General features: G+C 33.0%; 1 protein-coding gene and 1 non-coding gene across 2 annotated transcripts; both read left to right on the plus strand.

Moving 5' to 3' along the window:
* Positions 1 to 1,043: 1,043 nt before the first annotated feature.
* On the plus strand, positions 1,044 to 15,822 carry LOC110649178 (uncharacterized). The gene is made up of 2 exons (XR_002493712.2): positions 1,044 to 1,503; positions 15,212 to 15,822. It is a non-coding gene; the product is annotated as an uncharacterized LOC110649178 (transcript).
* LOC131168710 (30S ribosomal protein S31, mitochondrial-like) lies at positions 8,977 to 10,640 on the plus strand. Its single transcript, XM_058146923.1, has one exon. The coding sequence runs from the start codon at positions 10,238 to 10,240 to the stop codon at positions 10,496 to 10,498; it is 261 nt and encodes an 86-aa protein (XP_058002906.1). The 5' UTR covers positions 8,977 to 10,237; the 3' UTR covers positions 10,499 to 10,640.
* Positions 15,823 to 16,917: the final 1,095 nt, after the last annotated feature.

Raw genomic sequence — 16,917 nt, forward strand, 5'->3', positions numbered from 1 at the left:
TAAAGATTTTTTAGTTAAAAAAATTAAATTTTTTTATTTAAAATATGAAAATTGATTAAAATTTTTTTTAAAAAATTCTTGTAAAATTTTATTTTCTTATATATATTTTTAATGGTGTGTGCATAGATTCCTCTCTCACTAAGCATGCATAAAGTAAATGGTAAGATTTTTAATAAAGTAAATGGTAAATTTTATAAAATAGTGATTAATTTTTTTTATCTGATAAATAGTGATTAATTTAATCAACTCTGTTATATATAAATATTAGGTATTTAAGCTTAGATAATTGCTAATATTAAGGTAGATATCTTATAATAAAATAATAAATATAATAATAAATAAGATTATAAATGATCACATTTATTAAAGAATATATGCAATATACATTGAGATAAAATAAGAATACAACTCTTTCAAATGTATGGGGAAGCATAACCTTTGTTGAAGATTTAATTAAACGGTTAATGATAGTTGACACTATATTGCATGATGGCCTATCTATCGCCTTTATTTTGTAGTAGATTGCAATCTTGATGATAATTAATTGGGAAATTTACAATTTGATCCTGCATTTTACTTGACATTACACTTTAATTCTTAGATTTTGAGAAATTAATTATTTAGTCATTTAATTTTACACTATATTATACTTTAGTTCTTAGATTTTGACAAATAAATTTTTTAGTCTATTTAATTTTACTATATAAAACAATTTAATCTCTGTAATTTTAATTTTTTTAATAATTTTATCCATTAATAGAATGACTAAATTATTCTATTTATTAAAATTATAGGGATTAAATTGTGATATGGGGTAAAATTTAATGACAAAATAATTAATTTTTAAAAATTTAGAAACTAAAATATAATATAGTGTAAAATTTAATGACCAAATAATTAATTTTTTAAAATTTAGAGACTAAAATATAATATAAGGTAAAATACAGGATCAAATTATAATTTCCTTAATTAATTTGCTTTTCAATCCGGTATTTATTCTCCATTGAAGAGCATATTCGTGGTTAACATTGAAAATTCACACTTGTGATTTTCGGTTGGATAGATGCTGAAACTGTATTAGTGAGTGATTGCTTGTTCGATTTTTGGATATTTATGTTGATTACAACTGCTTTGAAAGGATATTAATAAGATTTAGCAAACCATTTCTCATGCTTTTGCTTGTCCCATCTCACAACTATTCAACAGCAGGCCCAATTTCTTTCTCCTCTTTCATATCCCATCTCAGAACTATTCAGCAGCAGCCCCAATTCTCTCTCCTCTTGCATGTGATTTTCGCTGCGATTTTCCTTCTTTGGTTTGGGCCGCGAATTTCATGATAATTAGCAAGAAATCATGGAGGAAGAAGTTACCTATCTTCACTGTAGCAGCTAATCTTTGTTCATTCAACTACCCAAAACGCTGAGCCAAACGCCATGTTACGATATAGAAGAAACTTGTTTCGACTGCAACTCTAGCTTCCGTTTGCTATCATTGTCTTTCCAGGTATGATTCAAGGCTTGTTTGCTAGAATAGTGATTTTTTTTCCTTGATTGATTTAGGAGAAATAAGAGCTATGCCGGTTGAAAAATTTAAGGGAAATTTGGGTCAAGTTTTACCCTATATTACATTTTAGCCCTTGAATTTTGAGCCTAGATTCTGTATCATATTACACCTTAGTCCCTGAAATTTTAGAAATTAATTATTTAGTTTTTGAATTTTGTATTATATCATACTTTAACCTTTGTAATTTTAATACATATAGAATAATTTAATCCTTTTATAATAGATAAAATTATTATAAACATTAAAATTATAAGGACTAAATTATTCATTTTTCAAAATTCAATTACTAAAATATAATATAATGTAAAATTTAGGAACTAGATAATTAATTTTCTAAAATCTAGAGAGTAAAGTATAATATAGGGCAAAACCTAGATATCAAATTATAGATTTCCCATAATTAAAATACATGTTTTAGTTATGTCAAGTGCACGAGGCATACATTGTCCACCTGCATAAGCCCTTTCAAGTCTTAAAACATTGTCCTAACCCACAACCAACAGACATTGCAATGAAAACATAATATGGGGACTTGCAAAGCCAACTAGACAAATCCTGCATTCCACAAAAGGGAATTTACAATTTGATCAATGAGTTTTACCCTATATTAAACCTAGTCCTTAGATTTTGAAAAATTAATTATTTAACTCCTGAGTTTTGCATTATATTATACTTTAATCCTGAAATCAATTATTTAGTTTTTTTAATTTTAATACATAGAATAATTTAATCTTTGTAATTTTAATATTTATAATAATTTCACCTATTGACAGAATGACTAAATTGCTCTATATATTAAAATTACAGGGATTAAAGTGTGATATAGTGCATAATCCAATGACTTAATAATTAATTTTCAAAAAATTATAGACTAAAGCGTAATATAGTGCAAAGCTCAAGGACTAAATAATTAATTTTTCAAAATTGTAAAAGGGAGCAAGAGACGAACTATTATCCATTAGAATTATATAAAATGCACCAAGTAATGCCCAGGAAAGATGGTAAAGTCACAACGGTTTCACTTAAATACCACATCCTTAGACAACATTTCCTAGACATGCACTTCATACAATCCTAATAGAATTAAACCACTGGTAAGTACCGTCTTCCCATAACACTATCACGTTACTAAAGATTTATGCTATGAAGGCATAGATAGACAGGAGTCGCCACCCAGGTAATAACCGGGACATATTCAGTGTTTTTTCCAAGGGTCATTGATGGCAACTTACTCCTTGTAGGGTTTCTACAACCGTCATTACCATAGCCCAAAGTCTAGGTTCGGGATAGTGGGTACGTAAGGAAAAAGGTGTTAGACAACCCTTACACCTGATTTAATCTCGTTAATTCAAGTGCCAGTCCTCTACTAATGTTTTTAGAAGTCTTGTTTATTATTCATTTATTAAACTTTATCCTAAAAATGCAATTCTAATCCTATACAAGCAAGTAATTCACAAAAGGGTTCTTGTTTACAAATAATTTTCATGCACAAGTAATTCATATCTATGGGGTTGCTAATTATTTAAATGATATTTAACAGATGAATAAAATTAATTTATTATTGAGAATTTAATTTACAAACAAATTCAATTTTAAATAACCCTAAGTTTTTATTTAACCTAATTAATTAATTTTTCACCAAGTTACCCTAAGGATAATTAAACTAAATTAATTATGTACATTTGTAATTTATTCTAATATCATATAAGGCCCAAACAATCACAACTTAATAAAGATTTCTAACATGCAAATTTATTTTATAATTACCAAGTATTAAATTAAATTTATTTTACATGCCAAAATTAGTTTAATTTACAAAGTATTTATTTAAATTAATTACATGCAAAAGTCAGTTAAATTAAAAATAAAGTTAATTTTAATTTATCAAATAAAATCCTATTATTACTACAATTTTATGCCAATGGTTATTCTAGGAACTTAGGATTACTTACTTGTTAGTAATTGCAATTGTCATTGGGGCAAGCTATCATTAAAAAAGAGCATTCTCTTCTAGTATGACAATGATACCCTAGCTTACTCCCGTTTAGCTCCATGTAAACTCCACGCAAATGCCCTTTTTGATAATTACTTTAGGGCTACTTACCAATTTTGTTTGTAATAAAAAAAATAAAGAAAATAAAGAAAAAAAGAAAATAAAGAAAATAAGAAAATACTAATAACAATTCACATTAGATTCTAACTCTAGTATCCTAAAGGGGTTAAAATTCCTAATCAATTACAACTAACTAATGCTCTAAGTCTTCTAACATGATCCAAACACTTCATAACACCTTTTAAATTAAAAGAACACAAAAAAATAGTTCAAATACCAATTAGAACCCAAGGAAGAATCAGATCCCCTCGTAGTTCGACACTTGAAATTATGGTGATGCATGTTCTTCTACGCCTTACACAACTACAGATGACATATTGATGCATGTTCTTTTATGCCTTACACAACTATGTCGTGTGTCCTAAAAAATATCTAAGGACTTACCAAAAAATATATAATTCATGATTTGAAAAAAAATTAAGATGACTGGATCTCCAAAACTCTCTCTGTGATTTTAGTGCTTCCTATATGCTGCTTCCTATCATGAGCATGCTAATTTTACTGGAGATTCTAAAAAAACCTTAGTTCTCTGAGGGACCTTTTTTGCAAAAACTTTCTGATAACTTTAAAATTTTTGAGGAAAACTTTTCACCAAAATGACTTCCTTAAGGTCACAATACAATTTCTCTTTGATTTTTCTTTTTATTTTTTTTCTCCCCATGGCTCATTATTCTAAAGCTATTTGAAAATCTTGTTTTGCCTTGACTCATTTCTCTTTCATGAACTCCATTCTCTGTGCTTTAACTTTCGCCTGAAATGCCCTTTCGAGTTTTCATCTGAGCGGGTTTGCTCTAAATTTTGTCTAGGCGGCCCTTTCGGGTTTTCCACCTAGCGAGCTCCTTTATTTTTTTTTTGAAATTAGACAATTACCAGAGCATTCATATCAAGCATCTATTCTGTCATGCTCACAAGACATAGATTAAATCAAAACAATGCAGTTCAATTACTTAACCATTTGATGTATCCCTTAAGACACAAACTTTAACAATCATAATTAAATAAAACCTATTCCTAATTAATGCAATTAAAAACTTCTTTATTTACTCAGGTACACCATTACTCTCTCTTACATTTAGTCTTGTCAAATTTTCAACCTTTCAAAGTTAAAAATAAACTTTATAACCTGCCGAATGGGCTTTTTAGGTTTTCCATTTAGATTTTCTCTCATCTCTCCTAGATAGCCTTTTGCAGGTTTTCAATCTAGCATTTTTTTTTTTTACCTTTACTTTTGTCTAGACCGTCATTTGCAGGTTTTCAGCCTAGCCGGCCTATCTCACACAAAGTACCATTTGAGTTTGTTTAAGTTGACTGGTTCTTGAAATTCATTCCCATCCAGGTTTGATATTCTTACAGCACCTCCTGGCAAGATCTTTTTGACTATGTATGGACCATCCCAGTTTGGCTTAAACTTTCCTCTTGGATCAAAAGAGATGGGCCAAGCTTGTTTTAAAACCATTTCTCCCTCTTTAATCTTTGTTGGGTTCACCTTCTTATTAAAGGCCGTGGCTATCTTCCTCTGATTAACCTGCATATGATACAAGGCTTGCATCATCTTTTCATCAATCAAAGTTAGTTCTTCATATCTTTTCTGGGCCCACTCATTTTTTGGGATCTTAGCTTCTAGTATCACTATCAAGGATTTGACCTCTAACTCAATGGGTAGCACTGCTTCAGTCTCATACACTAAAGAGAATGGGGTAGCCCCCGTGGATGTTCTTGCAGTAGTGCGATAACCTCAAAGAGCATAAGGGAGTTTTTTAGGCCAATCCTTATAGGTTTCAACCATTTTTCTCATAATGGTTTTCACATTCTTATTTGCTGCTTCAACTACTCTATTAGTATGTAGCCTGTATAGTGAGGACTTGTGATGTTTAATCTTGAATTTGGCAATTAATTCTAAGAAATCGCCTTTGAACTGGGTGCTGTTATTTGATATTATCTCATGCGGTGCCCCAAACCTACAAATCAAGTTCTTTCACACAAACTTACTTATCTGCTTGGCCCCCACTACTTTATAAGATTCAGCTTCAACCCATTTGGTGAAATAGTCAATTGCCACAATGATAAATCTATCGCCATTAGAAGCCGTGGGAGAAATCTTCCCAATAATGTATATGCCCCAAATTGAGAATGACCATGGTGAGTCATTCTGTAGAGCTCACTTAGTGGTATATGGTTCAAGTTTACATAAATCTAACATTCATGGCATTTCTTGACAAACTTGGCATAATCAGTCTCCATAGTAAACCAATAGTAACTCAACCTTAGAACTTCTCAGGCCAAAACCTTTCCATTCATATGGGGACCACACATTCGCGCATGTACTTCTTCTATTATCAGCTCAGCCTATTTCTCTGTCACACAAAAGAGCAAGAGTTCTTTAAAGAACATTTTGTAGAGTTGCCCCCCAGCTAAAGTGAACTAAGCGGTTAATCTATGAATTGTTACTTTATCTCTTTTGTCATCTGATTGTGGGTATTCCCTCATTTCCAAATGCCTTCTTATGTCTACATACCATTTTCCTTCATCCTCTAGGTTCACATGTCCTACTACTAATCCTTTATAGCACGAAATTCTATTCCTCATTAGGATAACTAACTAAATCAACTTTTGAACCCTTTTCCGATAGTTGGCCATCTAATTTGAGGCATGTGTTTCATGGTTATCTTATCAAAATTAGCTAATAGTTCCTTTATATATTCCAAGTATGGCCTCCATTTTCCTTCTTTCAATCCCCATTCAACTTTAATATAAGAAACCACTAACATCGAGTCTCCAATTACCTCTACTTTTTTAGCCTTAACAATTATCAATGCTTCTAGGCCATGGATGCAGGCCTTATATTCAGATTTATAGGGATCTTGTATTGTACTATGTCTCAGTCAATTCCTGACATATCTTTATAAGGCAGGCAAATGCTCCTTGGTACTTTGTTAATAAGGTTATAAATTTATCTCTTTCTTCTTGGGTTAAATCTTTGGCTAACTTAATATCTTTAGGATTATTTGGTGTACCCAAATTAATAGAGATCGATTTAATGGATTAACAGAAATAGATTCTAAATGATTATGAAAGCCATGCATATGCCCATTAGAATAAACATTAAACAAGTAAGCAAAAGGACTGGTCATGTTATTGATCTTTGCCTCAAAATCTTCATCAAGTATATCAGAATTAGAAACATCAGTATCACTACTGTGAGCATTATAAAAGACAAACTCAAACTTAGGAGTGTAGCTTTAGGTGCTTGGCTTTCCATGCAGTCCTTAGATCAATGGTGCTGATGTTCTGCTTTAGCTCTTTCACATGTGGTAAACCCTAACCATATGTCTAGGAAATTGCCCCCTTAAGATCTTAGGAGGTTTTGGCTCTTCTTCCTCTTCAGTTAGCTTATAGCCTAAACCATACCTCGTGATCTGCCCCTTCATCTCGAGAAAAGTCACCATGCTATCTATACCTTTTTCCTAAGCCTATGCTAGGAAAAAACTTCATCCCTTTCTTCACAGTAGCCACTTTTGGATCATCTAGTTTTCATAGATTTTAGCAACTTGAAGACTAGCCACTAGTGGAATTGAACCGTCTAGTTACAATGCAACTACCTTCTCATCAGAATCGGTCCAGACATCCAAAGGACCCTCATCATAGCTAGAATTATCATAAATGTCAACAACCATTATAGACTGAGGTTCCTTGGGCATTTGGGTGGGTTGGATAAAGTCAACCATTAGAAATATCAGTCGGTGTCATGACCATGGGTTTGGTGAAACTGACAATATTAGTTGAAATCATAGCTAGGTGGGAGTGGATTTGGTGGTGATCTGAGTGCCAAGAGCTGTAGGAGGTCTTGAGCTTTGAGATGCTTGAAAACTGTGGATAAGGGTTGGTTGAATTAGGAAAATCTCCTTGGGGTGCAAGACACAAATTGAACCTCAATAACTTTAATGTTACTTAATTGGCCTACCTCGTGTCCTCTTTCCAAAGTTGATCACAATTTTCTCTTCTATCTCAAACATCTTGACATTTAAGATTTCATCAAGCATGGCCATAGTCTCTTCCATCTTAAGTAGTGCAGGTGAAATCCTTACTAGTCTCTTCCCTTCCCTAACCCAAGTGACCTAATCAGAAGTACAAATGGCTTGCTCACATGGCATGTTTATCAATTCCCAACCTTTGCAGGTGGAAGGAACATCTTCTAGCCAAATCCCCTATATGCCTATTTTCACCCTTACCAATCTCATACCCAGAGTCATAATCAAATTCAACATGCCAAGAATTTTTTTTTTTTTTTTTTCCTTCTAGCTTCCCATGGGTCTAGGCGCAACATCTATAATCCATGTTTTGGCAAATAATCTTTTCCTATGCATCCTATTCATAATCATAATCCTAATCTCCTCAACCATAGAAATTATAGCTTTACACCTAGCATCCGGTGTCCATCCATTAAAGGTCTCTGGAAGGTTATTATTGACTACGTCACACATAGGGCTGAACCTAAAGAAAGCCTTGCACTAGGTACAATCATTGTAATGGGCAAGTCTTTCACCTGTCGTTTACCTATATCATCCCATAGCAATTGTTCATCAAAATCTTCAAGAAAATTGATCTAGTTTTCCCCCAAAACTATTTTTTCAATTCAATACCTCTCCAGTTTTTGCACCACCTTGCACACATCTTATGCTCAGCATTCGAGAAAACATGCTGTACTGCATTTATCAAAACTTACAGTACATAGAAAAAAGTGTTAAACATAATTAGCAATATCAACAAAGAATTAATGAATAGCAAATATTTATTTACCTTTTGCACGTTTATTATTATATTTAAGCCTTCACCATATCTTGACTCAAATTCATCCTTCGAAACACTCAAAAGCCAGTTCCAATTAACACAATTCTCCACATCTACTAGTAACTATGCTATGATTTGATTGTTTTCATCCCTCCCCATTACACACAGAAGCAAGCCCTTTTAGAAAACATCTATCTAGGCCCATAACCAGCTAGCCAACCATTCTTGCATGCATCAAAATAGATACAGAATTTCTAGAAATATGTTTTCCCATCCTCTTTATTTTGTTTTGAGATGCATGCCACTGTGGGCCTTGGATTAATCTTCCCTAACTCAACATAATCCTCTAACAAAGCATACTCTTCTTTATAACAACCCTGAATCTCCTTTAAAACCATCATCTTAGTCTTCCTACACTTACTTATCCCCACATAAACTTTTAAATTATCCTTGCAAAGTCTTTTTATCTCTCTAATTTTGATGTCATTATTATACTTCTAAAGGGAGAGGCCAGCCGATTGGTGCTTACCAATCTTTTTTGTGCTATCTAACACCTATGTTTATGATTACATGTTTTAATTCTAAAACTACCAATATCAGAATCCATTCTTGCGTGTAACACTCAAGGACACCCTTAATACACTCTGTCCATACTCTTTCCTTCTCGTTAGGTTTAAATTTGATTGACACTCCCTTGTGCTAGCTTCTTTAAATTGGATTGAGTTATTAAAAGTCATACCAATTACAAATGATGGATTTTCAGATCTTGGATCTAAGTAAGGTGTGCTACTCATTCTCATGAATTGTTCAAATTCAAACAACATGAAGCAAATTTAGCACCAAAAGAAAAAAAAAATGTTTAACTTTGAAATCCAAGAAGAAAAATAAAGACCAGTGGCAAACTTTGACAAGCTAGCAATGCTGATATACAAACGTTATCAATTTCAGTTGCCAAAGCACAAAAGTTCAATTCACAGTCACATAATGTTTTGATGTAAATGCACTCGATAAAAAATGCATTGATCAAATTATAATTGTTAAGAACTCTGAAAAATACATTGATCAAACTTTAATGATTTCAGTTGCCAAAACCAATATGCAAAGAAAGAACACAAGAGACATCAATTATGGAACTCATAACTTAATATTAACATATCCACATTCCAAGAAAAGGGTGACAGAGTTTGGAGAGCACACCTTTTGGATATGATCAGAGGCACGACCCACAATTCATCTCCAATTATCAAGCTTCTACAACTCAAAACAAGATTATACATTGCATAAGCAAAGAAGAATCTAAATGCTCCAAAACCCAAAAGTAGAACTCACAGAAAAAAGGACTGGGGAGAGTGATGATACCCACAGAGAAGGCTAGAGGAATGTGAAGGGAAGGAGGAGATATGGAGTGAGTCGATGTTAAAGCAGTGGCTCCGCACATCCATTACTTTAGCTGCCAAAACTTTGCCTTTGTAATTTCAACTAATCACTCCGTCTCTGGAGTTTGCAGAAATACAGACATTAGAGAAGAAGAAAACAGAATCCTTTCGTTGATCAATTACCATCGTGTTTGATAAGGAGCCACACCAGCGAAAACTCCACTCCACCATGTCCAATCACAGCAAATTCTGCCTGATATTTGGGCCTTCTATAAGCCCATAATTGCATCCATCGTCTTACCCGACGCGGCCCATGATGTAGGAACTCACTGCTATAGCCATAGCCTCCTCCCTCCTCCGCCTCGGTTTTGTGTCAGCTTCTGTGTGAAAAACAGTAATGGCGACGATGACGCAATGGTGTGGCGCTGTGGTGAGGTGGGTGATGGCAGCTCAGCCGTCATCAACGGCAACCAGAGTTGGGGTGGGAACGGCGCCGATCCTATGCGGGAGAGGGGATAAGAGGACAAAGAGAGGGAAGAGATTCAAGGGATCGTACGGAAACGCGAGGCCCAAGAAGGACAAGAAGATTGAGCGAATCAAAGACAAGGTTGAGGTCCCCAGGTCCACCCCTTGGCCTCTCCCCTTCAAGCTTATCTAATTTTCAGTGTCTCCAGTCATATGTATCTTTTCTTGTTAGTGTTGAGCTTAGGCTTCGTATCACTTCCATCGGAAATGTATGTACATGTCCTTGAAATCTTCTAGTTTGCTTAATGAACTGTTAACTTTCAGTGCTTTTGGTATGCTTTGCACATTCATGGTTGAAATTTTGTTTTTCTTTTTAATAGATTTTTCGTTCGTAACTTTCCCATGATAACAACTTTGAAAATGATATAACTTTATCTGGGTTTAAGTGAGAAAAACCTTAAATTGTGCCCATTTCTGATTTAATGAGATTTAGCCTTGCTGCAATATTGTCTTTGCTATTTTTATGTTGTGAAGAAGTTACTCCAGCTGGGCGGAGAGATCCCAGGTTCGGGCCTGAGAGCTGTAAGTTTACCGTTCGGCCGGGGTCTTACAGCTGGCTACCCGGCTCCTACTGTTCCAGGCTATTGCAGGGTGATTAGTCTGGTTGACTACCAGCTGGTATACACCCCCTCTTGATGACCAAAGAAAAAAAAGTTACTCCATTTGTGACCTGTAGGTTGCGATTTCAAATCATAGAAACAACCTCTCTCCCCAAAGTAGGTAATTAACCTCCCAACAACCCATAAGTGTGTATGCTTCGTGCATTATGTCACTTTTTTTATGTTTGTGTTGCGAAGAAGTAGAATGGTGGATGGACAAACTAGGATGGATATTGGAAGGACTACTACATATAGAGTCATGCTGAAGGTGAAAACTAGGAAGAAGAGAAATTAGGGTGTTGAGGAGAGGAGAGGAGCTACAGATTGCTACACTATAAAAAAATGTGTTATGGTCAAGTGCCTGAAACAGAAAAGAGTCTGTAGTTCAGCTTGATAGTGCTTGGCAGGCAGGCGATATATGATACTAAAAACAGACTGTAGTTCATGCTTTTGCTTTGGCTTGGGATTTGGCCTGGGCATCCAAACCGTTGCAACATTAACATTTGTATCTCAAATAGTTCTGCCAGCTTTAATTGACTCATATTATTTTGTAGAATATGTTAACGTGATAAATGGTCTTTGGACTGGTAAATTAACCAGAATATGTTGGCTTGTACCATCTGTGGAGCCACTATCATAGGAACTTTTCTTTTGGTGGAGTAAGGGTTTGAACCATGGTTTTAAATAAACGCCCTTACATTATGTAAGAGCCGTTATTTATAGGTTTTTTGCACTCTTGTTATTGTGACACCTATTATTTAAAGACATAAAAAAAATTATTCCTATAATAGCCGTTATGCTCGCTACTTAATGGTACAACTATTATATTCCATAATTAACGGTAACAATATGTTACCTCATTTATTGTTTTAAACCAGAATGAGGCAGCAACTATTTCTCAATTTTTTTTTTTGGGTGTGTTGTTAGCTATTGTCTCTCACTTTCTCTCTCAAATTTCCATTTAAACTTTTCTATCTTTCTATAAATCGTGCACTTCTTCTCTCTTAAGTTAAGATTATCAACCATCTTTCTAATTCTGCACATTTATTTCTCATAGAAGGTGATTTATTTATTATTGTTTTTGCCATTTTTTACTTATTGATTGAAGAAAATTATGATTGATGCTACATTTTTTTATTAAATTTATGGTATGAAGCATTAATTTACCGATCCACATAGTTATGAGGTTAGCTCTTTACTATATACGTAGTTAATTTAGTTTAAATTGATTAATATTAATATCTAATAATTATGGATTTAATATTCATTATTTGATGTATTTATACTTATTATTTAGTTGTGCATCTTAGTTTTACTTTATCTTAAAATATATATTAATTCCATGAACTTTGCAGAATTTTTTAAAAAAATTGTATAACGACAATACAATTGATTAAAACTAATAGACAATGACAGAGACATAGTATCATGGAAAATATTGCCCACATCCTGTAACAGTGATGAGGGAAGTAAATTGCAAGGGAGAATATAGTCTCTCTGAGACAACTTGATCGTCTCAAAATGGGGAAAATTGATTAAATTTGCTGCCAGAATTATGACTCAAAATTCTAGTAAGATTTGAAGAGACATTTTCCTAATTTGAGTAGGAGAAATATTTCTCAATAGGATAAATGAATATTTTCTATATAGAGTAGAATTCTTGTTTTAGTGTTATTCCTAAATTGAGTAAGACTTCTAATCATATTAGAATTGAGGGAATTAACATTATAAATAGAAGAATGGTGGAAAAGGTTACTTGGCTTTCAGCTCATGGAGTGAGACTGTCACCCATTGTAAAGAGGGGCCTTGCCAATTGCTGCGGATTTGGCTCTGCCCATTAATGAGAGGTTTTTGTCCATTGCAGTGGAGAGAGACTTTGACCTAAGGTGGAGAAAGGACATAGAATTCAAGAGGAAGGGATTCCTGTCCATTAGTTAGAGGACTCTTGCCCATATAGTTGAAAATACCTTTTATAATGTTGTGTTGTAATAGTAAATATATTGGGTTATGTCTATAGGAGATTGAGAGGGACTAACTAATGTATTTATTATAAACAGTTTGATGCAGTATGGGTTCTCTTGGGTGTAATTAGGTTTATGGGTAGTATAGTTTTGATCTTGTAATTGATGATTTATTATTTGTTAATAGTGGAAGATGGCATGTTTGTAGACGTAACCCTATGTTGAGAGGATGAACCACGTAAATATTGATGTTTTGTGTGTTTGTTTTATTTCTTTGCAGTTTATACGCTTCCGTGGTGCACAACATTTTCAAAAGAAAATAAAATTTGTATGGGTTCTTATATCATAGCAAAGCAATTAATAAATGCTAGGATCTGTGTTCTGGGATGATGCTTGTCATTTAATCAAAGGAAATATTACTAAAATGAGGATGCAGAGTAGTTGACTGACAAGCTATGATAGAAAGAATTTAGCATTAGAGAATATAGGGTTCTTACAGGAGGGAGGGTGAAAGTTAAGGTATTAAACACTGGAAATTTCAAGAACACATTATATTTTGAGTATTGGATGCCTTTTTTACTGATCCTGACTGCATTTTAAACTTTGTAAAATCCTGGTCTAGTGATCTTCTTGTGTTGTATTTGGGTTGCCACCCTTCATTGCCCTTTAGTAAAGGGTTGTTGCTAAAATTCAAGGCAGAATGTCTTTAAGATAGTTTGTGAAAATTTGGTGATAGCAACAATATCTTTGAATTGTTAAAACCTGAGATTATTCTTTGCAATCAGAAGGTGTAAATTTGTGTATAAGGGAGATGGATTATCGTAGTAAAACTACAACTTATGACATCAAGAACTCAAGATATGTTATGAAACTAGGAATGTGCAATTGTGAAGAAAACAATTCTCATCATTACTTCAACCTTGAGTGATGCCTGTTCCCTTTTTTCTCTTTCTGCTGCAAATGATCAAACAAATCCACCACTAGCTCTTCAATTATGCCAAGTCCAATGATGAAATAAACTAAACCAAAGATAATAGTGACCACTCCAATTGAAGATGTCAAGAGATGAAATTTGCCCTCTCTTTTATGCTCAGTTGCAAGCCTAAATCCTGTGTAAATGGCCCACCAGAGCACGATCATTATGATCAGAGTCATGAAGATTCCAACAATAACTTCAGAAATTGTTTTTGCCTCCCATGCTGCCAAGTCAGCCATTCTAGTGAGATTGTGTAAGTTTGGAAATTTATGATACTATGAGCAGAGATGAGTGTGCTGATAATGAAAAATCACTGACAAGCTGTAGAATTTAAAACAGAAATTCTCTGCTTCATCAGTTCGCTATTTCATTACTATGGAGAGAATACTTTCTGTATTCAAAATATTTCATTTCATTTTTGCATTATAACATCCATTGTTAATTTATATAAGCTACATTTCTCCTTGGTAATCAGTTCAGATGCTAGATTTCTTTCCATTAGAAGCTACTCTATTTAGTCCCTCTTTTTTAATGAAACTAATTACTTGGTCTTTGTTATTGTATTTTTATTCCGTTTGCTCTTAGTCACAACTATAAAATACATCTATTTTCTAGGCCTTGAACTTAGTCTCCCTAAAAAAGTGAACAGAATAAAATTATAGAGACTAAATTATATATTTTTTAAAATAGAATGACTAAGTAGTTAGTTTCATTAAAATAAAGAGACTAAATAGTAATTTTCACTTAACATTTATGCTTTGTTTGGTTTATGCAATAACATGGAATAGTATGATATTTAAAAAACATAAGTGAAAAATAGTCATTTCATAGCCTATTGAATTACTATTTTATTCGTACTTCATCCCATTTTGTGAATTAGAGTTATTGAATGGAAAATCCTAGAGACCAGTAGTTTCATCCTACCAGAATTAAAAGGAAAAGTAGAAAACTATAGAACTAGAGCTAAAGGAAAAGCAATCAAATTCAAATAAAATCCATCAAAATTATCCCAAAAGAACCTGGCTAAACAAGACTGATAGTATCTATATTGCTACCTTTATGAACTCCAGCTTCCTCCTCCTGCAATTGCTCTGACAAATTTAGAAATAAGTCAGCTAGTATAGGAATCCCAAGTATCAGAAACAAGAAACCAAGGAGCATAGTTAGAACACCAATGTGAAAAGCCAAGTCAGTATATACTGTGTATCTGCTTGAATTTATGGCAAGTTTGAGCCCACTATGAATTGACCATAACAGCATCACCATAGTAACCAGAGACACAGTAATTCTCAATATTATTGCATGTACAGTGGCAGCTCTACGATGGTTCGTCTTCCTCGCCTTGGCATTGGCTGCTGCTGCTGCCTCATCGTCCATGTTCGCTAGATATTCGAACCAAGGGAATGAAATGAAAGTGAATAAGGGATGTTGATGATTGAGGAGCAACCTAACTATGTTAGAAATGAGATGAGTGGAAGTGTTTGTTTGTGGGTACGGTGATCGGATCATGTAGTGTCTGATATGTATTAATGTGGAGGAAAATGGCTTAAGCTTGACGGTGTGGTGTGGCTAGACAAGTAGACAAGCTCCAAGCCAAGGCAGGTTTACATTTATGTAGTGTTTTGTTTCTTTGGCAATGGGATTGGATTGGTGGGTGACATGTTGTCTGTGTGTATAATTGATTTGGATTTGTTATAGTGATTTTTGAAATGAGAAGGTGTTGATTGGAGAATGGTCACGTTAATGATGAGGGGATGGATCGTTCTAAACTTCAGCTTTAGGATGCGAAACGGACGCTATGCAAATCCTGAATTGGTAAGCCTCTCTCTATCTTCTCGATTCAGTCATCATGAGCGCGTGGGTCAGTCGGTTGTGCCGAGTGTGACTCAACAGATTGGAGGGTTGGTTTTTTTTTTTTTTTTTTAATAAATTTGGAGGGTTCCCTTCTCTCAATTAATAAAATAAATATTAATTTAGCCAGTTTTATAATTGTGGTCACTCATCATCTGTATTTACGGTATACATTATTTCATTGTTTTCCAGATTTCAAATATTCTTTTTTTTTTTTCTATGTAATAAATTGATATAAGGGTGACTCATTGTATGAAGTATTTTATATTTGTAGACTCTTAAGGAGGTTAATTAGGCTGTGTATAGTTATAATTTTGAACCAAATCGAAGAAATATATTAAATTAATCGAAGAAATATATTAAATTAATAAGAATTATATTGAATTAAATTTATTTTAAAATTTTAATTCGATTTTGATTATTGATTAAGAATCTAACCAAAGTCATATGGACCAAATTTTGAATATTACCTTTTATATAATTATAGACTAAATATAATGTAATATTATATTTTATTTCTTTATTATTAATAATTTTACTTATAAAGATATTAACTTATAATTCTTGTTTAATTCATAATTATATTTGTATTTTATAGTCTAAAATTACATAATTAATAAATTATTAAAAGGTATATTATATGATATGATAATATAATTATATTATATGCATAATTTTTAATTATATTCAATAAAAAAGTTATAAATCATATAATTTAAAAATAATTAAAAAATATATTATATGATCCATTGTCCATTAATAAAAGTATGTATCACAAGCTCAAGATTAATGTTTCACAACCTTATTCTTGCTTTGCATGCAACATATTTATAGTGAATCCACTTTGATTCCTGAGAGAAATATTTTACATTAATATGTTAATTTTAAATCTGTGAATAATTATAAATTTTATTTTTCATTAAGCCAGCAGTTTTGTCTCAAAATGCAAGTACCAACACGGCAACATCCTTACTATCATTCACTTCTGCGCACATTTTGTAATAATAATAATAATAATAATAATAATAATAATAATAATAACATTATATTAAAATTTAACTCCATGAAGTTTCCAAATTATGACCTGAAGCATTAAAATAAAGCTCCAGGTACCTTTACGCTGCTAATGAGAATATTGTTATAACTAGATATGCAGAAAGTGAAA

Source organism: Hevea brasiliensis, chromosome 1, assembly GCF_030052815.1.
Source record: "Hevea brasiliensis isolate MT/VB/25A 57/8 chromosome 1, ASM3005281v1, whole genome shotgun sequence".
NCBI lineage: Eukaryota > Viridiplantae > Streptophyta > Magnoliopsida > Malpighiales > Euphorbiaceae > Hevea > Hevea brasiliensis.

Excerpts from the sequence above, each read along its gene's own strand:
- LOC131168710 (XM_058146923.1), top strand. The coding sequence starts at position 10,238 with ATGGCGACGATGACGCAATGGTGTGGCGCTGTGGTGAGGTGGGTGATG.